Source organism: Lethenteron reissneri, chromosome 33 (genome assembly GCF_015708825.2).
Source record: "Lethenteron reissneri isolate LAM-NWPU_2019-01 chromosome 33, ASM1570882v1, whole genome shotgun sequence".
Taxonomy (NCBI): Eukaryota; Metazoa; Chordata; class Hyperoartia; order Petromyzontiformes; family Petromyzontidae; genus Lethenteron; species Lethenteron reissneri.
This window is the reverse complement of record NC_083811.1, coordinates 2,463,000-2,486,667: the sequence shown is the minus strand read 5'-3', so window position 1 is coordinate 2,486,667 and position 23,668 is coordinate 2,463,000. Positions and strand designations below refer to the sequence as shown.

The 23,668-nt window shown below is 55.5% G+C and overlaps 1 protein-coding gene across 1 annotated transcript in view; it reads right to left on the bottom strand.

Annotated features, from left to right (window-relative positions):
• Nucleotides 1–23,668, bottom strand: part of LOC133350197 (low-density lipoprotein receptor-related protein 4-like) — a 132,264-nt gene that overhangs the window by 7,451 nt on the left and 101,145 nt on the right. The window contains 26 exon segments of the mRNA XM_061564298.1: nt 534–681; nt 1,448–1,561; nt 3,624–3,768; nt 4,256–4,364; nt 6,163–6,297; nt 6,834–7,052; nt 7,651–7,954; nt 8,576–8,630; nt 8,632–8,802; nt 9,122–9,284; nt 9,682–9,853; nt 10,477–10,563; nt 10,827–10,967; nt 12,194–12,322; nt 12,757–12,946; nt 13,728–13,929; nt 14,849–14,954; nt 15,684–15,765; nt 16,790–16,998; nt 17,988–18,110; nt 19,609–19,785; nt 20,351–20,381; nt 20,383–20,569; nt 21,348–21,504; nt 22,095–22,325; nt 22,794–22,919. Of these exon segments, the coding sequence (XP_061420282.1) occupies nt 534–681; nt 1,448–1,561; nt 3,624–3,768; nt 4,256–4,364; nt 6,163–6,297; nt 6,834–7,052; nt 7,651–7,954; nt 8,576–8,630; nt 8,632–8,802; nt 9,122–9,284; nt 9,682–9,853; nt 10,477–10,563; nt 10,827–10,967; nt 12,194–12,322; nt 12,757–12,946; nt 13,728–13,929; nt 14,849–14,954; nt 15,684–15,765; nt 16,790–16,998; nt 17,988–18,110; nt 19,609–19,785; nt 20,351–20,381; nt 20,383–20,569; nt 21,348–21,504; nt 22,095–22,325; nt 22,794–22,919 (3,913 nt within the window).

The window sequence follows — 23,668 nt, the reverse complement described above, 5'->3', positions numbered from 1 at the left end:
CTTTCGTGACTGCAGGGATTCATCTTCTTGGTTCTTTCGGTAAAGTCACGTAGAAGGGTAATAATAAAATAATACAAATTTACATAATAAAATACAATTCTCACGACGTTTTGGCCACAACGCAAGCAGCCGTCCTCAGGTGAAGAACAGGTCTGTGGGAAAGACAGCGTCTGAATGACAGACCTGTTCTTCACCTGAGGACGGCTGCTTGCGTTGTGGCCGAAACGTCGTGAGAATTGTATTTTATTATGTTTTAATTTTATTATTTTATTATTTCCATTCTACGTGACTTTACCGAAAGAACCAAGAAGACAAATCTAACATGTTTACTAATTCCCGTGAGTGAATATCTAACTCCCCCCCGCACCCCCCCCCGCATCGGTTCAATCCGAAAAACAAGTTGGTCCACAAAAAAACATTTCTTACTACGAGCGCAATGTGCGAGGCCGTGCATCACCCCCAGGGCTCTATCCCGGTTCGCATCCTCCCCGGACCGTCGACACCACAAAGCGTTTACCGCACCCGGCGCTCACCTCACGGTGGTGTTGGCGGGGTTCGTTGTCTGCGCGACGGTGAACGGCGGCGCTGGGGCGGCGGGCGCCGACTCGGTGGCGAGGGGCCGGCTCGTGGACCTGGTCACTGCGGGGGTCGTCTCCCGCGGCTCCGGCACAACTCCCGGCACTGCGGGGTTCCCGGGGAAGTTAAAATTAGTTTTGAAATGATGAACAGCTCGCTTTGATTCGTCAGTCATAGACGAGCGCGCAAATAATTTTTAGCAAAATCAAATCGAACGCGAGTTGCTTCACAGCCAATATAGAACAGCGGTTCCAACCAAATGCCAACGTTTTACTGGGCTAATACCCAGTAAGCAATATGTGTACGTGTACACATACTGCCAAGTATCATGTGTATACATACTGGGGAATGGCAGTGCAGTGGTTACGAACCCTGTGACCCAAGTTAGATTTCCACTTACGGCCAAACCAGTGACAAAAATCTGAGCTAGTCCTGGCTCTCTCCTAGGTCGACTTAGAGTTGGTGTGGCCGAGGTGGTGCGGACAGGGGGTGGTGTGGCTGGGGTAGTGTGGCTGGTGTGGTGTGGCTAGGGTGGTGTGGCAGATGTGATGCAGCTGGTGTGGTGTGGCTAGGGTGGTGTGGCTGATGTGGTGTGGCTGTGGTGGTGTGGCTGGTATGATGTGGCTAGCATGGTGTGACTGGGGTGGTGTGGCTGTGGTGGCGTGGCTGGTGTGGTGTGGCTGGTGTGGTGTGGCTGGTGTGGTGTGGCTAGGGTGGTGTGGCTGGTGTGGTGTGGATAGGGTGGTGTGGCTGTGGTGGTGTGGCTGGGGTGGTGTGACTGGGGTGGTGTGACTGGGGTGGTGCCACTGAAGTGGTGCGGCTGGGGGGGGTTCGGCAGAGGTGGTGTGGCCGACACCAACACGGCGCTCACCGATGGAGCACGGCCGCTGGTCGGGCCGGTCAGGGCACGCGCACACGTAGTCCGTGGCCCTGGCGAAGCAGAGGTGCGAGCAGCCGCCATTGTTGTCTCCGCACGCGTTGGTACCTGAGGGGCGGGGGTCAGGGGGGGGGAAACATGGAAATCATTAAAATTGTTTAACATATATAACAATTTGTTTTTATTGTCGTTAAATAATCCACAGTACAGTAGGAATGTTAAAAGGAGGGGCAAACAACAGCTAATGTATAACAACAGACAGCGTATCACGAGGGGTGTCCGCTGTCCTACCGTGCTAGGGGTTACGATCGAGAGCAGTGTATGTAAATTACTCTTTGGCTCTTTCGGTAAAGTTACGTAGAAATAAAAGAAAATAAATAATAGAATACAACGTTTCGATTGCAACACAAGCAACCGTCATCAGGTGTGAATGAATGCAAGCTCGGAGAGAGACACATATACAGAGAGAGAGAGACAAATACAGACACGGAGAGAGACAAACGCACAGAGAGAGAGACGCACAAAGAGACACAGATGGGGAAGAGACACATAGAGAGACACACACGCAGAGAGAGACACACACAGAGACACACAGAGAAACAACGCCTCTGTGACGAGGCATTATATATTTGTAAAATACATATTATTATATTATTTTTTATATGTAAATTGTTTCTTTCAAAAAAACTAAACTAAGGCAATTTCCCGTTGCTCAAATGAGCATTGACGCGTTGTTGCTCATCTTCGGTTTACAGCCCCGAACCGTAGGTGGAAACCCCCACATTACTTTGGCAGCGGTGAGTCTATCCACAAACTTGATTTCCCCACAAAGTGGTACTCGTTTTATCGACCCCAGAGTGATCACAAGCCGAGTCAACCGCCCCCAACCAGGATTAGAACTCACAGACTTCCAACTGCGAGCCGCTCGCTCTGATGCCCGAGCCACCTGGCCGGATACAAACCCCGTCACGACGACGTACGCAGCAACACATCTCCACTGGACACAGCGGCACAGCGCGGTTGGCACGGGCCTCGGTGCGAGGAATTAATTTACCCCCCACCGCCCGCCACCCGGCATCCAATTGCCTCTCTCTCCGTAGCCCGGCACTTGAGCCCCCACCCCCCCCCTTCAGCCCGTGGATCGCGGTGCGATGGTTGAGATAGCCACGCTGTCGACTGGCCGAGGCCAATTCCGCACGTTTGTCTGGATTAATGCCATGTCCAGCTAAGATAAAGATTAAAAAAAAATGTATTCCCATTTAAACGTTCAGTTGTTGAGGTTAGCACACCACACTGTGAACCTGGAGACTCGAGTTTGATTCCCGGCCATGGCTAACATCGATAGCAGAGAGCGATATCTGATCCAGTTCTGGGGAACCTTTTCGCGCCGACGATTAGCACGGTTGGCGACATGCGGTGCGAAAGAAGTTCAACATACGTACATTTTCACCACCTCACACTGCCCATCAGGGTGAAGTATGGTCAAACAGCCCCCGTAACCGGCACAGCGTGGGGAGGGCTTCATACAGCAGCGGATTAACAGAGTGCGGTAAACTACAGTAATATATATACGTAAATATATTTTAAATGTAAATGAGCCAGGGGTCAGAGGACAAACTAACAAGAAAAGCCATTTTTGTCGAATTCGGGAAAAAAAACTCAATATTTCAAGAGCCGCAATGGCGGTGGTCCTTAATAAGTAACGTCACGAAGCAGTTATTAAAATAACCGCGTCCGGCTCAGCAGCAGCTCAGCAGCTGTATGTGATATGTGGTAGCGGAACACAATTCAGAAAAAGTATCGGAAAACCAAAAAAGAACGGGGGAAAAAAAACGCCGTGGGTAACAATAAAAACGACGATAATTGGTTTTTTACCCTTCTATCTGGCAACAAAACTGACACCTTTTTTTACAAGGAGTCATGTTTGCATAGACCACAATACTTGCAGTCATAATGCAAAAAAAAACACAACTCTGATAATGTATGCACTGTCCTTTATTTTGTTTGCATTACGACTGCAGGTATTGTGGTCTATGCAAACATGACTCCTGGTAAAGAAGGTGTCAGTTTTGTTGCCTGATAAAAGGGTAAAAAACCAATTATCGTATTTTTTACTGGCAAATGAGGTTCCAATTGAATAAAAGCGACGTTTCACGAGCGGGGCAAGTACCAGTCTGACGGAGGGGTGACACGGCGATGATGTCCATGAGTCCCTCCATGTTGGGCAGGATGGTCTCGCGGTTGCGGCCTGTGCGCTTGTCCACGCGCTGGATCGACTTGGTCTGCCAGTCGGTCCAGTAGATGAAGCGGTCATGCTGCGGGATGGACGCAGGGCGACGTCCGCCGGACACGCACCCGTTAATTAGAATCTTTAGTGACACTCAAGGAGGAATCCCGATGAGTTGTGAAGCTCTTTTTCATCGCTATCCAGTAGGAGCGCGGGTCAGAACGTTACACCAACGAACAATTTCGATATCCAGTAGGACCGCGGGTCAGAACGTTACACCAACGAACAATACAAAAAAAACGATGGGAGTGCAAAGGATAGTTAAAGTATAAGCAAATCACTTTAAAAAAATACAAATAAAACTATTTTTTTTTTACCAGGTAAGGCCCACTGACCTGGCCACAAATGATAGCTACAAAAAGTGGCTTATCACGTGGAATTTTTTCCCCGAAAAATAATCTAAACACACGTTTCTATTCACGCGACACGCACGGGGGAGGGGGGGGGGCGGTCGCGGGGAGTCTTTGCCCCCCCTCCACCCCCCACCCCCGACCCCCGCGTCGCCGCTCGCTCACCTGCGTGAGGGCGAAGGGGTGAGGAACCTCGCTGACGAGCACGGCGCGGGACTTCCCGTTGAGGTCGGCGCTCTCGATGCGGTCCAGCTGAGCGTCCACCCAGTACAGGCTGCGCGCCGCGGACACGCACCGCACACGCGTCGCACACGTCGACGAGTGAGCCACGCGTCACGGCGTCGCGGTCGCCCCCCCAACGACAAAACGACGTTCGATTTTTTTTTTACTTTAAATCCCTCGCCAAACCTCCTTCGCATTTCACAAGTAATACTAATCGCATATCTGCATTTCCCATAAATATGCTAAATTCCTCTTGATATGCAAATTATTTTGTCAAGGCGCTCTTCGCCCCCTCCACCCCAGCTTAAATAGTCGCTCCAAGCCTGGGGCTTGTCATTCAGACTCTGTCTCCTCAGCAGACCTGTTCTCCACCTGAGGACGGCTGCTTGCGTTGTGGCCGAAGTGAGAATTATTTTATTATGTTTTATTTTTATTATTTTATTATTTCCATTCTACGTGACTTTACCGAAAGAACCAAGAAGAAAAAAAAACGACGTTCGTTTGGAACAACGGGAAGCTGCGGCCGTTTGTTGATGAGTACTTACAAACGGGGGGTGGCAGGGGGGTGCGCCTTTAGTTTTATTTTACGAATGGATAAGGGCTGAATTACATTGCTGGTCACACGCACGCTGCAGTGGACACTGAAGGGCTATCGGCCTATGGATTGTGGTGATGATGATGGGGGGGGGGGGGGTCACACAAACACTGAGACACTGAACCATGTTGCTGTTGCTTCGTACACTTTTATGCACTCTTAATTTAGCAGGTAAGGCCCACTGAGCTATGCAGCTGTCTTTGAGAAGCTATCACAAATGATAGCTATCACAAATGTTAGCTCAACGAAGTGGCTTATCATCATGTGGAAATTTACAGCAGCCAAGTACTCTAAACGCTCGTTTCTAAATGTGGAGGGAAATATCGGAGGAACCGGAGAAAAATCCACGCGACCACGGGGAGAGAAACATGCAAACTCCAACGCCAGAGTCGGGATCAAACCCACGACCTCCTGTATACCAGGCGAGCTAGTTAACATCTTGCCACCGTGACGTATATATTATATATACGCATACTTATACAAAAATAATCGTTGTACATATGTACATTGAACTTCTTTTTCACCGCGCGTAGTCAATCGCGCTAATCGAAGACGCAAGGAAAAGACAACTAAATAATAATTGTGGAGGTGCCTCGAACATTTTTCAGGGCAGGTAGAGAGGGTTTTGGTTACATCGAGGCATGCCACTGTTCGTCCATTCGCCGTCCGTGTTTGTGCACGACCGCCCGCCGATCTTCAAGAGATTCCAACGAATCCTTCGTCCCGTCACACCGACAACGCAGCTGGGATAACATTGTAAAACACGACTTGTTGAAGGAATGAGTGTTCGAGACCAGGTGGTCGCCTTTCCTACAGACTGCAAACTAAGAGGGATGGACGAGGAGGTCAGAGGGCGGGAGAAGGGAACGGGTTAAAAGATGGGTGGACCCCTGGGCGGACAAGTGGCGACGGAGCTAGGAGCGAGGGGAGGTTGGTACACACGTCCATAAGCTGGGTGTGTATTATTTGATTGGTAGAATGTTCCTTTTGCCACCCCTCTTCCCTCTCATCCCTGGTTTTCCCTTACTATTATAATGACAGGAGAGTCAACCTACGGTGTGAGAGGACTAGTGGCCACGGGAGACCTACGTTGTATCGGGCTCGCACTTTTGTCGCAATAAAAACATGATATCTATAAAAACAAAACTCCTTGGTAGCAAAAAAAAAAGAGAGATTTAACAGAGCAGCGGCGAGCAAAGCAACGTCCGCCCGACCATAGAGGGTAATGAAGACTGCTGCGACGATGAGGCCTCACCGCCGGGTGTCGTAGTCGAGCGTGAGGCCGTTGGGCCAGCCCAGGTTGGAGTTCACGAGGACTCGGCGCTCGGACCCATCCAGTTGCGCCTTCTCGATCTTGGCCTCGTGGCCCCAGTCCGTCCAGAACAGGTACCTGCCGCAGCGAGGGGAAACAAAGGTTCAAAATGTGTTTTTAGTTTTTTCGATAAGAATGCTGATAATCTCTTCCTCTTCCCTTCCATCATGACATTGTTTTAAGGGCGCCTTATAATTTAAATTATTATTATTATCAGTGGTCACTTGCTGGCTGATGGTGAGGTTGAATAAACGTCTTATACTCCTTGCTATCTCCGATCTGGGGCAATTCACGGCGATCGCTTCGTTATTTTTGGACTTAAAGTTGCAGCACTTTGGGGGGAAGAGTTGTGCGGATCGCGTAAACATTCGTGTAAATCGCCAAAACCCACAAATCAAAACCTACAGACAAGATAGGACAAGATTCAGGATGACAGATATGAATTATAATTTTTTTTTTACGTTAATGGCATTTATCTCCGTCTTATCTTACGGCCGTAATTCAAGCCGATTGCACAGTTCACCCCTGTTTTGTTTCACGATGTCCCGAGGGGGCCGACATCTTTCGCTCGTCTTTTTGCTCCTCACGCCTCGCGCCGCACACCGAGCCCGCACCCCTTGCGCGGGAAGACGGCGATGGCGCGCGGCTCGTCCAGGCTCTGGTTGATGAGCACGCGGCGGCAGGAGCCGTCCAGGCGCGCCACCTCGATGCTGTTGCGCCCCGTGTCCGTCCAGTAGAGGTTGCGCGCGATCCAATCGACGCTGAGGCCGTCGGTGGTCGTGAGGCCCTCCCCGATCACCGTCTCCATGCCCGTGCCGTCCAGGTTCACCCTCCTGCGCCGTGACCGCGCCAGCGACGCGCTCGTCAGTGACTCGGTGGTGACATGTTCGCTGCCTCGCCTGGTATACAGGCGGTCGTGGATTCGATCCTGACCCTGACAAGTGTATACTTAGAGTTTGCACGTTCTCCCCGTGGTCGTGTGGATTTCTCTCCGGATCCATCGGTTTTTCCCTCCACATTTAGAAACACGTGTTTAGAGTATTTGGCTGCTTTAAATTTCCACACGATAAGCCACTTCGGTGAGCTACCTTTTGTGATAGCACGCGCGTCGCACCCAGGGCAGATATGTGTCCCTGTTGACAACCCCAGAAAATATCTCTGCTCGCTGCACTCCGCATCTACGCACACCACCTCCAGTATACCCTCCCGCTATGGCAGCGGCTGCTCCAGCAGCCACGTGCCGCCCGACTCCAGTCTACCAGGCGACAGGGAAAATATTCAGTGAGAAACTAAGCCCTGGTCACGCCACCTCCAGGATACCTCCCCGCTGTGGCCGCGGCTGCTACAGTAAGTCACGTGCCGCCCGACTCGGCGGTCCCGGAAAACAATTCGAGCGAGGAGGACGAATTTCCCCCCCTTTCCGGTCCGCACCTGATGACGTCCAGGTGCACGTCGGTGTAGTAGACCTTCCCCTGCGCGGCGTCGTGGTCGAGCGAGATGACGTTGTGCAGGTCGGGCACGGGCACCGTCACGTCCGTGTGGTCGGCCGTGTCGAGTGACACGCGGCGGATGGACGCGCGGTTCGAGAAGAGCAGGAACGACTCGGGCCCCGCGGGGCAGCTGCGCCCGTCCGCCGCGAGCCGCACGCCCGTGGGGCACGCGCAGGCCGGCCCGCTCGGCCGGGCCAGGCACAGGTGGCTGCAGCCGCCGTTGAACGTGCCGCACTTGTTGAAACCTGCGTCTCGCGCGCGCGCGCAGGGGACCGGGAGCGCAACGCGACTGTGAATTTACGGAAGCCATGCAGCCGGCCAGGAGTGGAAGATGGCAGCAGCAGCAGCGGTCGTCACGCGGCCACGCTCTGTTCGGTGAGAGATCAACGACCGGTTGCCATCGTCAACCCGGCGACCGAACGTCCATCGACGATCTCCCGGTCTCCAGAGCTGCAACAACCGAACCAGCCGGGCCGCTCGGCGGTAGAGCGAGCAGCTCGCGAACGGAAGGTCGCGAGTTAGAATCCTGGTTCGGGGTTGACTCGACACATCTTTCATCTGACCAGGCCTGTATCCAGCAGCGGACTGACAAAGTGTTGTAAACACGGGCTACATAGACTCCTGACCTATTCCAATTTTTTGAGATGTATTTTCAAGATCACTGCGGCCGATTATACAAACACCATGGTCGATCCAGTGTGCGTGGGGGTGTTGGCCGTTTATCCATCATTGCGGTAGAGAGGCAGGCCGTGCGTTACTTGTTGCTAGAAACGACACCGATGAGACAGAACGCTGGACAGGCGCCGTCGCGGATCGTGCGGGCGAGCGGGGGGGGGGGGGGGGAGGGCGGGTGGTAAAAAACGGACCGGGCGGGCGCGTGCGGTCGACGGCGTGGATGTCCATGAGTCCGGCGAGGTTTCCCGCGCACGGTGAAGGGGGCGCCCCCGCGGAGGCGGTCGGCCCGCTGCACGCTGCGCGTTTGCCAGTCCGTCCAGTAGATGTGCTGCCCCAGCAGCGTGAGGCCGTACGGGTGCTGCACGGGCGACACCAGCGTGCGCCGGTGGTTGCCGTTCAGGTCCGACGCCTCGATGCGCTGCGTGCGGTGGGGGAGAGGGGGATGGAGACGGGGGGGGGGGACAGGGGCGAGGGGGGCGAGGGGGGAGACGCCGGGAGGGTTACGGCGCTTGGAATGCGTGCGTGCCGGTGTGTGCGCGTGCATACGTACGTTTATAATTTTTGTTCCCATGGTTTTTTTCATGACCCCCACCTAATTGTTTTTATCCCAACTACATCGGTGAGCTAAAAACACGTACGATGTAGCTAGTATTGGCCAAACATCCCATGCGAATAGGGTGCGAGCGGCGTGCATGTGAGAAGTCCGTGCGAGCGGCGTGCGCGTGATCAGCGCCCACCTCCGTGTGCGCGTCGGCCCAGATGAGCTGCGAGCCGGCACGGTCCACGACGAGGCCGTTGGGCCAGCCCAGGTTGTGGGCGATGACGGTCGTGCGCTCCGAGCCGTCCATGCCGGCGCGCTCGATCTTGGCGTTCTCGCCCCAGTCCGTCCAGTACATGTACCTGGCGTGACGAGACGGGGCCGCCCGGTCAGATCGTGCGGCCGCTCGTGACTCGCACCGCGGTACTTACAAACATGGGGGGCCATCAGTTTAATTTGACAATTACATCGTGATTGGAGGGGGGGAGGGTCACACGAGCACTGTGACACTGAACCACGTTGCTGTGTTGCTCCAACCATGGCCATGCATAGCTTTGCCACTTAACGACGATAATAAAAACAAACAGCTGTCGTCGGCAGTGATGCCGATGGTCGCGACGATGACGACGACGCTGACGTTGACGATGCCGGTAAAGGCATTGGGTGGGGGGATGGGTAGGGGGGGGGGTTTAGGTGGGGGGAGGGGGTGAGGGGGGGGTCACGCAGGAGGAGCGGCGGGCTTCAACTCGATCCGCGCACCCGGAGTCGTGGTTGAGCGCGAGGGCCCGTGGCGAGTCGAGGTTCTGCCAGATGAGCACACTGCGCTGCGACCCGTCCAGGTTGGCCACCTCGATGCGCTTCGTGCCCGTGTCGGCCCAGTAGAGCTTGCGGCCCTGCACGTCCACCGCCAGGCCGTCGGTGGTCACCAGGCCTGCGCCGCGACGTGGCCGAGGGGACATTAAACACCAAGTGCTCGCCACAAACCAAGAGCACGATACCTCGCTGCTAATCTCGTCACGGAGCATAAGCTATCGCGCGGACTCTCGTCATCCTCGCAGCGGCGGGTGCTGACTGGCCATCGAACAAACACGGTCAAACTAATCGCGCGCTTTTACATGCGTGTCTGCGGCCATCTGGAATGCTCTTCCTTTGGATATTAGTAAGCCACTTGGAGCTATTCACTTTTAAATCATCTATATTCCAAATTAATTTCTTTAGAACTGCTTTTTGTGTTTCGTTTGTTGTCCTTCATATGTTTGGCTACGTACGGTGTGAAAAAAGTTCAACAGACATACATTATCATTAATAATCAATGTTATTACTTTAATGACAAAATAAGCCTTTGATGGAAATAATAAAAAAGACAAAAACACGATCTCCAAACAACGGCTCTATGGGCCTCTCCCCCAATCCGAGTGGATCTGGAGTTGGGCCCTGCTGGATGTCGCGGCTTCTGGTGTCACTCACCACTGGTGGTGAGGAGACACTCACCACTTGTGGTGTAACTCACCGCTGGCGGTGAGGTGACACTCACCACTTCTGGGGGTCACTCACCACTGGTGATGAGGTCCTCCTGCTCGGAGCCGTCCAGGTTCGCTCTTCCGATCTTCTTGAGCGTGCTGTCTGACCAGTACACCTTGCCTGGCGCGCACAGTGAACAAGCAAGCGAGCATGAGGCTGGTTTTTTGGGCAGTAGGGTCCCAGTTGATTTGGCAGATACAGAGCATTGAGGTGCAGTCGCACCTCAATGATGACATCGACGATGACGGCTACGTACAGCGGCGACGATGACATCTGTGTAAAAAGAGCTTTACGGCCCATCGGATTCCTCCGCTCCGAATTGAACATTCTCATCGCGATTCTGATTCCGACAGCAACCGAGCGGAGTTCGCTCGGGGCGGCACCTTGCTTGGAGTCGACGCCGACGGCGATGGCGTTCTTCAGCGAGCCGTTGAGCGGCAGCACCACGTCGGCGTAGTACGGCACGTCGAAGGAGATCATGCGGATGTCCGTCCTCCTCGCGAAGATCAGGAAGCTCTTCATGCCTGCTCGAGGGGAGCAGAGGAGGTATGGGTAGGCGGGAGGGGGGGAGAGCGGGGGGATGGGTTGAGGGGGAGTTGGGAGGGGACACACCGCAATGTCAGGAATGTTCAGTGATCACGCACGGGGAGATGCGAGGGGACAGATCGCTGTGCCTCTCGGCCGACCGCTCATCATCGGTGACTGCCCCACAAAAAACGCCCAACCTGTACGGTGAGGTCAACCGGCGTTCCTTGTTAAGTAGGCGAGACCCCCTCCTCCCCCACGCACCCCCCACCCCCCATTGAGAATCATTCTCCGTTGCAAGGGCAGAAACACCAAGCCCTTGGGAGCGATGCCTTCGTTGGAGAGGAATCTAAACTGGGTCTGAATGCTGAGTGCGGCCGTCTGGAACGCACTTCCTTCCGATATTCGGGAGCCAGCGGAGCTATGCACTAATTTCTTTAGAACTGCTTTTTGTGTTTATTTGTTGTCCTTCGCACGGTTGGCCACGTATGGTGTGAAGGAAGTTCAACATACATACATTATCATAAATAATAATCAATGCGATTACTTTAATGACAAAAGAACCCTTTGATGGCAATAATAAAAACAACGGCTCTACGGGCCTCTCCCCACAATCCGAGATGTTGTTGTCCTTCCGATTAGCACTGGTGGGCTACGTACGGTGCGAAAGAAGTTAGACACACGTACGTACATACCCAAGCAATGAAACCACAACCACATGTGACGCGGAAACATCTCCGTGCAGCGCCTCCACACAGGCAACAGCGATGAATCTCCTGCAGCATCACTCCAACCTCGCCTCATATCCCAAACCTGAACAATTGAGCCCCCCACCAACTCCACACCCCCCCACCGCCACCACCCCGCTTGTCAAATAACGAAAAAAAACTCAACACATCTGTAAAATAACACTGCCTGATACTTAGATATATATTATCATAATAATAGGTGACGCTTCGGGCAATAGCCCTTATTCACACCGCAGTAGGGGGGCCAGTGAGAAGCAGAGTGCGTAAGAGTTAGGAGACAGCACTTTACTTACCATAGCGGCCTGTTAAGAATTACCGTATAGAACAAAAACGTTTCTTGTATAACAGCGCTTGCATAACCCGCTTAGCGATGCGTTCCTGCGCTCGATCCTCAGTCGCTACTTTTTTTTTGTAGCGTAATAGTTTACGCTTGAATAGTGGGCACTGCCCGCGGCTGGGGTCCACCTGGGGCACACCTGGGGCACAGGTGGTGCCGTCCGAGTTGAGGGTGATGCCCGTGGGACAGGCGCAGCTGTGAGCTCCGCTCGGCGCCAGCAGGCACAGGTGGCTGCAGCCGCCGTTGTTGTGGAGGCACGCGGTGGCCACTGCATGGGACACGGGGGGGGGGGGGGGGCAGGGCAGGGGCAGAGGGGGGTGCAGGGGGAGCGATCCGTTGAGCCTTTCTATGTAGTAAGGCGGATGAGTGGTTTTCGTGAATTGGATGGGCGAGTGAGTCGGTAGGTTGAGTGATTGGACGACTGAATGAGTGCCTGATGATGTGAGTGCGCTATTTAACGAGTGAGCGAATGAGCGAGCGACCGATTGAGTGAGTGAGGAGACTTCATGAGCGAGTCATTGAACGAGTTGCTCCGTGAGAGAGCGAACGAGCGAGCGAGCGGCTGAGCGCGCGAGTGGGCGAGTTGACGAGCGAGCAGACGAGCACGTGAGCGAGCGTGCTTTTAGCGGGAGGGAAACGAGCGAGTCGGTAAGATCAGGAGCGAGCGTGACGAGCGAAGCGCGCTGGTCCGACGTCGCCCACCGGTTGGCCGCTGCCGGTGGAACATGTGCACGTCCATGAGGTTCTCCAGGTTCTCGCGCAGCGTCACGCGGCCCAGGCCCGTGGTCTTGCTGGCGCTCTGCAGGCTCTTGGCCTGCCAGTCCGTCCAGAACACGCGGCCCTCCCACACGGTGAGGCCGAAGGGGTGAGGCAGCTGAGTGTCAATCAGCACCTGTGGGCGGGGGGCGCATTAGTTAACGTCTCATAACGGTGGCGAGATGTTAGCTACCTTGCCTGGTATACAGGAGGTCGTGGATTCGATCCCGACCGGACGCCTGCTGCATGTTTGGAGTTTGCTCGTTCTTCCCGTGGTCGCGTGGATTTTTCTCGGTGTCCTCCGGTCCTCTTACAACATAAGGAAGCCACTGGGGCTGTGCACTTTTAAATCATCTCGATTGAAAACTCACTTCTTTAGAACTGCTTTTTGTGTCTGATTAGCACTGCTGGCTACGTAGGGTACGAAAGAAGTTCAACATGCGTACACACGATAACACTGCTCCAAAGCAGCACGTGCGTCACAGAGCACGACGCCAGTGGAGGGCGCTACAGAGAAACAAACCCCCTTGAACAACGGTCATTCCAATTGATTCAGAGAAACAGAGGGCACATTTGATTCAAACGACTTGAATTATTTATGCTACCCCTGAACAAAAACACAGTCCTTCATGCTCACACTGGGGGGGGCGGGGCGGAATGACACTTGAGAAGATGGTTTAATCACGAACAGCTGAAACTCACTTATCAGATTTAAACCCACGTGCTCATCTGTGCCAGCTAGGTGCCATGACCCCTGACCCGTGACCCCTGACCCACGTGGCCACCCCGGCACATGGGACTCTTTAATGGGGGCGGCCAGACGAAGAATTGCGCGGCGTTCCCCTCTGACGCGTTAGCGTTGTAAAACAAACGAGAGAGACGCGGGCACACCCCCCCGAACCGAACCCCATGTCCACCTGCCGCCCAGTGCCGTCCAGCTTCGAGTACTCGATGGTCTTGATGCCCGCGTCGGCCCAGTAGAGGCGGCCGGTGTCGTAGTCGATGGCCAATCCGTTGGGCCACGTCAGGTTGGCGCTGATGATGGCGGCTCGCTCCGAGCCGTCCATGCCGGCCCGCTCGATCTTGGGGCTTGCGCCCCAGTCGGTCCAGTACATGTAGCTGCCAGGACACGAGTGGGGGGTGGGGGGGCGGGGGGCGGTGGGGTGGGGCGAGTTATTCTGTCACTAAGTCACTTAGTCATTCAGGCACTCAGTGACATTGTCACTTAGCCAATTCATCTTTCAAAACATAGTTTTCTCAGCCATTCAGCCACCAAGTCACTTCAGCTACATAGTAACACAATCACTGGCCCAATTAGTAATTCACCTAAAGCCAATTGGCCACTTAGCCACCCAACCATCAGTGTGTTTCAAATGTCTGGGTGGTTAAACTGAAAATTTCCCACATCACTCTGGAGGGTGACGCGTCATCTCTAAACGCACCAAGCCACTGAAAACTTCAATTTTATCACCAATGATGGATGGATGAGACAATCAGTGGGTGGGTGGGCTGGTTGGTTGGGTTGGTCGGTGGGTGCGTGGGTGTTGGTGTTTGGGATGGGTGGGTGTTTGGATGGGTGTGTGGGTGGGTGCATGGATGGGTGCGTGGGTGGGTGTGCGGGTGGGTGGGTGTGCGGGTGGGTGGGTGTGCGGGTGGGTGGGTGTGCGGGTGGGTGGGTGCGTGGGTGTGGGTGGGTGTGTGTGTGGGTGGGTGTGTGTGTGGGTGGGTGTGTGGGTGGGTGTGCGGGTGGGTGTGTGGGTGGGTGGGTGTGCGGGTGGGTGGGTGTGCGGGTGGGTGGGTGCGTGGGTGTGTGTGTGGGTGGGTGCATGGGTGTGTGTGTGTGGGTGTGTGTGTGGGTGGGTGGGTGCGTTGGTGTGTGTGTGGGTGGGTGTGTGTGTGTGGGTGTGTGTGTGTGTGGGTGTGTGTGTGTGGGTGTGTGGATGTGTGGGTGTGTGTGTGTGTCTGTGTGTGTGTCTGTGTGTGTGTATGTGTGTGTGCGTGTGTGTGTGTGCGTGTGTATGTGTGTGTGTGTTCTCACCCAGAGACGGGCTCCACGACGATGTCGCGGGGGCGGTCGAGCCGCTCCCACACGAGCACGGTGCGCGTGCCCCCGTCCAGCGCCGACACCTCGATGCGGTCCGTGCCTGCGCCACCCCCCCCCCCACACGGAATCGGAATATTGATTCATGCTGGAGGAATCCGATGAGCTATGAAGTTGTTTTTCACAGGTGTCCAGTCGACATCTGCGAACGGTGGTGCCAGCGAGTTCCCCCGCCCGCTCCGAGGACAACGCTTTCCCGCCGAGGCCCAAGGCGTGTTTATAACTTTAGCTCCGTCCCTCTGTCGTTTCCGATGCGTGTCGCAGTCGGTCCCGCGCATTTGTTACATTTAAAATGCACACTTTTGTCTATTTTTTTTTTAATTCTCAGAACCTTACTGATGAAACGGTTTAAGGCGATTATGCTCAGGATGTGGTCTCGCCACGGTAAGCAAGCAAATCACGGTATGTGAGTCAATATTAAACAATTTAAGTTTTTATTAAACAACGTCGGGATGCAACAACAAGCACTACCCTCCCAGTAACCATAGCATCCGCCTCTCTCATAAACGAACCGTCCTCTCTCTCTCGCTGCAAATCAACTGCACCTGCTGTCTTACAGCACCCCACGACTCGGCGCACGCGGAGTTCCCCTGAACTCCGAGGTCGGCGGGGGCTTCACCAAACCGCTCGCCCACATCCCGACCGGAGCCCCGGCGGTCGCCGTGAGAACGCGCGCGGGGAACTTTGCGGCCGCTTAGGCTGCGGGTTGGCCACGATCACCGTCACGCCGTCACGCCCCCCCCTCCCGCCCCCAGCCCCCCCCATTCCCCACCTGCATCCGTCCAGTAGAGCTTCTCCGTGACCCAGTCGATGGCCAGCCCCGCCGGGCTCTCCAGGCTGCTGTCCACCACGACCTGCGGGCAAGGGGCGCACGCGGCAGTTACCGGGGCTGTGCGGCGGTTACCGGGGCTGAGCGGCGGTTACCGGGGCTGTGCGGCGGTTACCGGGGCTGAGCGGAGCCGTTTTTCTCCGCGGCCGCCCCCCTTGTTCAGATCCATCCCGCTCGATTGATTCATCTACTCCCACATTCGTCCCCAGGACTTCAGGGGCGATCTGTCCCACACTTGGTTGACTCGCGGACTGGCTGAGTAACCTCGGTCAGTGCCTCCAGCACAGAACTGTCCCGCTTGACAGGGCGATTCAATCATGGCCTACCCTCTACTCCAACTGGTTGATTCTTTGACCACACCATGTCTCGCTGGTTTATTTTGGGTGCAATATAATCGTAATTTTCGACTTGTAGCGTCAGCGGGATTTCGCTCGATCACACCAAGGAACGACGCAGAAGCGCGAGGAACCACAGGTGGTGACACAGCTCTGCAGTCCTCTACACGTTAAGGCGTTTTCCTTCAATTAACGACTTTGCACAAGTGGAGGGAAAACGGAGCACCCAGAGAAAAACCACGCGTGCGAGGAGGCAACGCTGTATCCCATACAGATGGTGATGAGTCCACTCGCTGTACAGCCATCTCCTGACAAGCCGGGGAATGGTACCTCCTCGACGCCCACTGGAAGGTTTCGCGATATCTGTGTGACCCACCAACCCTTGCTGCCTCCACAGCGCTGGCCGTCTGGAACGCTCTTCTTTTCGATATAAGGAAGCCACTGGAGCTATGCACTTTTAAATCATCATCGAGATTGACAAACTCATTTCTTCAAACTGCTTCCTGTGTTTAGTTTGTTGTCATTCTCCGCACCTCCGGTTAGCACGTTTGGCTACGTACGGTGCAAAAGAAGTTCAACATACATACAACATACATACGTACGTACAGCATAGTCAGCACCGCTCAACGAGTATCTCTCCTTTCAGCTGATCGAAGGACACTAGCCACGGATTGTGGGGGGTGGTGGGGTAGAGGGGGGGTGGGGGGCGAGCACCTCCTGCGCGGAGCCGTCCCACTTGGCACGGCTGATGGTGTCGGTGATGACGTCGGTCCAGTAGATGTGCTCGGAGCGATCGTGCCAGTCGAGCGCCACGGCGCTGCGCACGTCGGCCAGCGGCACCACGTCGTCGGAGCGCTCGTCCGTGTCGAAGCTGATCCGGCGGATGTCCGTCCTTCGGGCAAAAAGCAGGAACTTGTCAAGCCCTGATCGCAGGGAGGGAGGGGGAGGGGGTGGCACGGGGGGGGTGGAGGGGAGGGGGGCACCAGTCACTAAGGATCGTCGAGTACAGACGGACGGCAAATCACAAATACTTCTGAGTTGAATGTTAACATTTTTATGCTTCAGATATATATAAAACATTAAAATACAATAAGTGAAACAAACAAATATTTGGCCACCGTGGAAGGCTCTGCTGTGGTGGGGACAGCAGTGGCGTGCGCAGGCACTTGCAGGGCTGCGCATTTAGCAATTACAGAATTTAAAAACGTACAGAAAAACATACATGTATTCGGTATATATTTAACGATTTGCATTATAACACTATCCTTAACTTTACACATTCAAACAAAAAATGATTGCAATGTCAATATTTTGTTCATGCTCATGAAAATGACAATTTAAGTTCTCACAATTCTCACTCATGTTCAGAAAGCGTACGCGGGTGGTTAGAATCCTGTCTGCTAATTCTCACAGCATGCAGACATCGTCCCGACTGTTAAGAGAAGTAAGCGGCCCTGGGGCTGGGCGCGTCCTGCCCCGAAGGGACGATGGCTGACGGTCGAGACTAACAACGGAGTAGCGGCTAAAAGGAGAGAACGAGCCTAAGAGCGCGCCCGCCGACGAGAGATGGAACGACGAAGTCAACTTGAGTGCTGGATCTGGACGGGGGTCGGTGCATCGTGCAACCACGAGAGATGGCGACTGCTTAGGGGAATTCCTTCATCCAGCAGTGGATAGATCGTGGCTAATGGTGACGACGGCGACACGTCACCTGTTGTGACGGGTTCACACGACCCCCCTGTAGGGACCCCTTTGACCATTGCCACGACGCGGAAAAAAAAAGGATAAGAATCAATTATGGAATAGTGACCCAGAATCATGACGATTCATCGAATCGCGAGCAGGGGGGCGGAGGGCGAGAGGGGGGTGGGGGTTAGGCCCGGTGGATACAAGTCCACCGCTTGCGGCTTACGCTCGGAGCAGGTGTGCGAGTCGGCCTTGCGGTAGCCGGTGGGGCAGTCGCAGGTGAAGCCCTCGGAGTTGGGCAGGCAGAGGTGACTGCAGCCGCCGTTGTTCCGGCCACAGCGGTTCTTTCCTGCACAAGACAAAAACGACAAAGACCCCCCCCCATAGAGCCTTAATAGACTGCTGGGGCAAGTGCTGTTAGCGAGTAGGCCGAAAAGGCATGCGAGGAGGTGGGTGGCCAGCACCCCACCCGGCCGCCTTTGTCACCCGAGCTGTAATGTTTATACACCACACCAGGTACTGATTTGTGGTCGAGTCGACATAGGTGGAGTCCGGGATCCATTGATATGATCGCTATCACTGGCGTTGACCATGAGACGGAATCGAACCCGGGCCGCCGGGTTCGTAGCGCAGCGCGCTCACCGCTACACGCACGCAGCGCGGTGACGACGCACGTGTGAACGCCAGCGTGGGGTCTCCCTCGCACAGCAGACAATCGCGATTGTTGCATTGAAACGAACACCTCTTTCTGCTCCTCCCCCATCCACAGTTATATTCCTATTGTGTTAACGTCGTCACGTCCAAATTTATGATGTCACGCGCAAACGCAACAACAACAACAATCGCCATTGTCGGTAACGTCACCGCAGCGCTCGTGCCAGGCCAGGCGCACTTTGAGGTGCGCAACAAGCAACCAGGACGCTAACCACCGCAGAAGCCGAAATGCATCCGTGAGAAGACCCTTTCCTCCTCTTTCCCCAGTTCATCCCCGTCCAGGACGGGCCCTGGTGCAGGGGAGTAGGTTTGGGAGCTCCTGTCCAAACTCCCCCCGCCCCGCCCCCTTTCTGTCGATGCCCCACACCGCCGCAATTTCATCGCTTCACAAACGTCGCCGGTCACTCCCATCCAAATCGCTCGTTGATGCTGAGCCGTCGGTTCAGTGTGATAACCTAACCTTCAGCTGTACCCGATGCAAGCCCCTGTCTATTTATACATACGAAATAAACATGAAAAAAAAATCTATGTAACCCGGCACCTAGGCCTGTTCGGCTCACGGGCCACAGTGCAGTTAATTTAAACTAAAACTATTTTTATTGTACCAGGTTAGGCTCACTGAGCTCCACAGCTCTTTTTCAGAAGCGACCTGGCTATCACAAATGATAGTTCAACGAAGTAGCTGTTCACCATGTGGAAATTTATAGCAGCCAAATACACTGAACGCAGGGTTGATTCTAAATGTGGAGGGAAAAACTGGAGGACCCGCAGGAAAATCCACGCGGCCACGGGAAGAGCGACACGCAAAGTCCAAATCTACAGCAGGCATCAGGGTCGAGATTGAACCCACGACCTCCTGCATACCAGGCGTGGTAGTTAACATCAAGCCACCGTGAGATGGTGGGCAGGCAGTTGGGTGGGTGGGGGGGTCAATTGAGTGGGTGGGGGGGGCAGCTGGGTGGGTGGGGGGGCAGTTGGGTGGGTGGGGGGCAGTTGGGTGGGTGGGGAGGCAGCTAGGTGGGGGGGGCAGTTGGGTGGGTGGGGGGCGGGGCAGTTGGGTGGGTGGGGGGGCAGCTGGGTGGGTATGGGGACAGTTGGGAGGGGGGGCGGTGGGGGCGGCGTTTGCTCCGTACCGGCCGGCTGGCGCTGGGGGTGCAGCGTGTGGATGTCCATGGGGAAGTGCAGCTTGTTGCGCACGATCTCCTGGTTCTTGCCCGTGAACTTGTTGGCGCTGTTGATGCTCTTCGTGTGCCAGTCGGTCCAGTAGAGGCTGTCCTCGAACACTGTGATGGCGAACGGGTGCGGCAGGCCTGTCCGGGCGTCGCGTGAGCCCGTTCGAGAAAGTACGCTTGTGTAAAATGCTAATTCATAATCAACACGATCTGTCAAAGCGATTGCAGGCCATTACCTTGACATTCGGCTGTTACATTCTCGCGGAAAGGACACCGGTGATAATGAGCTCCATCGCTCATGGGATTCCTCCAGTCTAAATAAAGATTCTGATTCTGATGTGAAGTTGTGGGGAGCAGTGGCGCAGTGGGTTAGCACCCCGCATGGTGAACCAGTTCTGCTTTCTTCCGATATTAAAAGCCATTGCAGCTATGCACTTTTAAATCTAGATTGAAAACTGATTTCTTTAAAACTATTTTTTGTGTTTAGTTTGTTGTCCTTCTCCCGCACCTCCGGTTAGCACGGTCGGCTACGTACGTTTCGAACGAAGTTCAACATACGTAAATATATAAGTGAGAATCGCCGCTGTAGCGTGTTTTCCGAACAATCTGGAGTGAATCCACCCATGGTGGAAATCCGCTCGTGGTGGCAACCTGCCCTCCCTCCCTCCCTGGCCGTCCCAGCCGGACCATGCCGCCCGCCCACCTTGGCTGATGACGGCCTTGCGGTTGCGCCCAGTCGAGGTCGGCGCGCTCGATCACGTGGTGCTTGGCGTCGACCCAGTAGATACGTCGCCCGGCGTAGTCGATGGTGAGGCCGTTGGGCCAGAAGAGCGAGGTGTTGGCGATGACGCGCCGGTGCGAGCCGTCCATGCTCGCGTACTCGATGCGCGGGGTGCTACCCCAGTCAGTCCAGTAGAGCGTGCTGTGCAGAGGTGGGGGCCAAGACGGAGATGTATGGGGTTAGAGGAGTGTGTGTGGACTGCTGCTCTGTGTACTGGCAGTGTATGTGCGTGTCTGCGTGTTGGCCATAGCATCGGACAGTTATCTCAGTCAGTCGACCTGTGGCACCTGGGTCTGCCCCGTGACCTCCTGCCAGCGGGCGTTCGACACTTCACGTGGCCTCAACGTGCACATAGCCTGGCACGAGCGCCGTAGTAGCGAATGGCGGTTGTTGTTGATCACCCTCGTGGGAAGCGGTAGCGTAGCGGTTAGCGCGCTGCACTACGAACCACGGCGACCCGAGTTCGATTCCTGCTTACGAGCAACACCCTAGGTCGACTCAGCCTCGAATGAGTACCTGGTGCAGTGTGTAAACATCGCCACTGGGGAGACAAAGGCAGCCGGGTATTTTGCTGGTCACCCACCCCTCCGTGTGCCGTGCCGGCCTTCACAGGTGCTCGCTAACATCACTTGCCCCAACAGTCTGGTGAGGCCACATGGGGAATCTTTGTCTTTCTAACAGGTATTGTAGTGGCAGTGTCGTGGGAGCGGTAGTGCATTGTACTGCACGACGAACCCCGCTCACGGTCAACACGATCGACGATTATCCGAACCCATCCCGGAGCCTCCCGCTACTTCGACTGAGTAGCTGGTGCGGTAGGTTAACATCGCCACAGCGGCGACAAAAGCGGAGGTGGGGGCGGGGGGGGCAGGGGGGGGGCAGGGGGGGGCGGAGGGGGGGGAAGGGGGGGGGCACGCACCCTTCCAGCGGGTGCAGCGCGATGGCGCGCGGCTTCTCCAGGTTCCTCCAGAGCAGCACCTTGCGGTGCGAGCCGTCCAGGTTGGCCACCTCGATGCGCGACGTCCCCGAGTCGGTCCAGTAGAGCTTGTCGTGGATCCAGTCCACGCCCAGACCGCCTGCGTCGTGCCGCACGCGCCAGCGCGCCACGTACGCCGTTAACGCCGTTGCGTACGTTACGTACGTGGCGCGACGTCCGAGTCGGTCCAGTACAGCTCAACTCAAACAAAACTACTTTTTTATTTGTACCAGGTAAGGGCCACTGAGCTATGTAGCTCTTTTTTTTTTAAGCGCCCTGGCTATCGGGATATCGCAAGTGATAGCTCAACGAAGTGGCTTACCATCATGTGGACATTCATATCAGCCGAATACTCTAAACGCACCTGGATTCTAAATGTGGAGTGAAAAACCGGGGGAAATCCACGCGGCCACGGGGAGAACACGCAAACTCCAAACAGACAGCAGGCATCGTGGTCGGAATCGAACCCCAAACCTCCTGTATACCAGGCGAGGTAGTTAGCATCTCGCAACCGTGCCGCATGTCATGGGTCTAGTGCACGCCCAGACTTCCTGCATTGTGCCACGTGCACGCAAGTGCACCGTCACCGCCGTCGACAGCGTCGTTAATATCGCTCCTCACGAGAGAGAGAGAGGGAAGGGGGGCACGGGACAGCAAGCGGGCGCAAGCGGGCGCAAGCGGGCGCGTTACCTGGGCTCTCGAGCCCCGTGGACACCACCTCGGTGACGCTGCTGCCGTTGAGGTAGGCGCGCGTGATGCGGTCGAGCGTCACGTCCGACCAGAAGACGAGCTCGCGCGCGTGGTGGAAGTCCAGGGCGATGGCGTTCTCCAGGTTGTTGAGCAGCAGCGTGTACTCAGAGCGGTGCGGCAGCACCTGCCGGATGTCGATCCGGTTGGCGAACAGCAGCACCGGCTCGGGGCCTGAGCGTCGACGGCGCGGTGAAGACGGTGGTGGGGGGGGGGGGGGGGGGAGGGGAGCACCGGGATGGTGAATATAAATAGATTAAGGCGCAGCCCTGCAATTGCCTGCTCATGCCACTGTCGCCAGGGGAAGGGCCCCCAACTAAGAGGATCCACCTCCAATAATGACTCTGGCCAGGCGGCCAGATGGTCTCACCTGCAGAGCGAGCGGCTCGCGATCTGAAGGTCGCGAGTTCATATCCTAGATGGGGGTTGACTCAGCCCATCATCCCCTCTGGGGTGAATAAAAATGGCACCGCATTGTGGGGAAGAGTCAACGGTGGGTGTTATCATAAACGCTCAATAATTGGCTGAAAACACATCGAGGAGTGCAGATCTTGGGCAAATATTGCCGCCGCCGCAGAACGATCGTCGGCCATTGCCCCCCTGCACCCCCGCCCCCCCCCGACGGTGATGAGCGTCACTGACCGAGCGCCTTGCAGCCCTTCTTGTCGGGCCGCAGCTCGTAGCCCTGCTCGCACCAGCACTCGAACCCTCCTGCCGTGTTGGTGCAGCCCTGGCTGCAGTACCCATCCTCCGCACACTCGTCCACATCTGCCGCCGGGGAGGGGGGGACGGAGGAACGGGTGGGGGGGGCGGGCGGGCAGGGGAGAGGTGACGGTAAGGGGGGTGGGGTGGAGTTGTGGGGGGCGGGGGGGGGGGGCAAGGGGGGGGGGGCAAAGGGGTGTATCACGAGTGAAGGCAATAGCACAGTTGTAATAAAGTTAAAAAGGTTTTTGGAAAAAAGACTCGGACAAGAAGTCTTCTTCTAGTCTGTACGGCTGATGACGCTGCCGGGCGGTGTTCTTCACTGCAAGGCCCGCGGGCCCCTGGCTGTTCCTGGTGGCCTTTAGTGCGGCCCCCGACAATACACAACGAGTGAAAACACCCCCCCCATCATCATCAACATCCTGCTGCTGTCAAAGCCCCAATGCTTTCAAATGGTGTGGTGGCCCCTCACACTGATGATGTCTTATCGGCGAAAGTGCTGCTGTAGAGCGACAGCTGTAGTTTTACACTGTGGCGGATAATGAGCCCGCGCGGTTGCGTCATCGCGGTTGTGCTGATGCCTCCGCCCTCCGTCGTGTTTGTGACTACATTCCCGCCACTCTATTCTGGGTGGTGACCACAGCCGCCGCACACGGGAGAGGTTTTAATTTCCCGCTTGTGCATCAAGTGTCCGCATCGGCCATCGACAAGAAGTAAATATAAATTTGGAAATTACAGAGGCAGGGGTGGGTAGGCGGTGCGCGCGTTACAAGCGGTTCTAAAACGTCGATCGCAACACAACGCTTGTGTTGCGA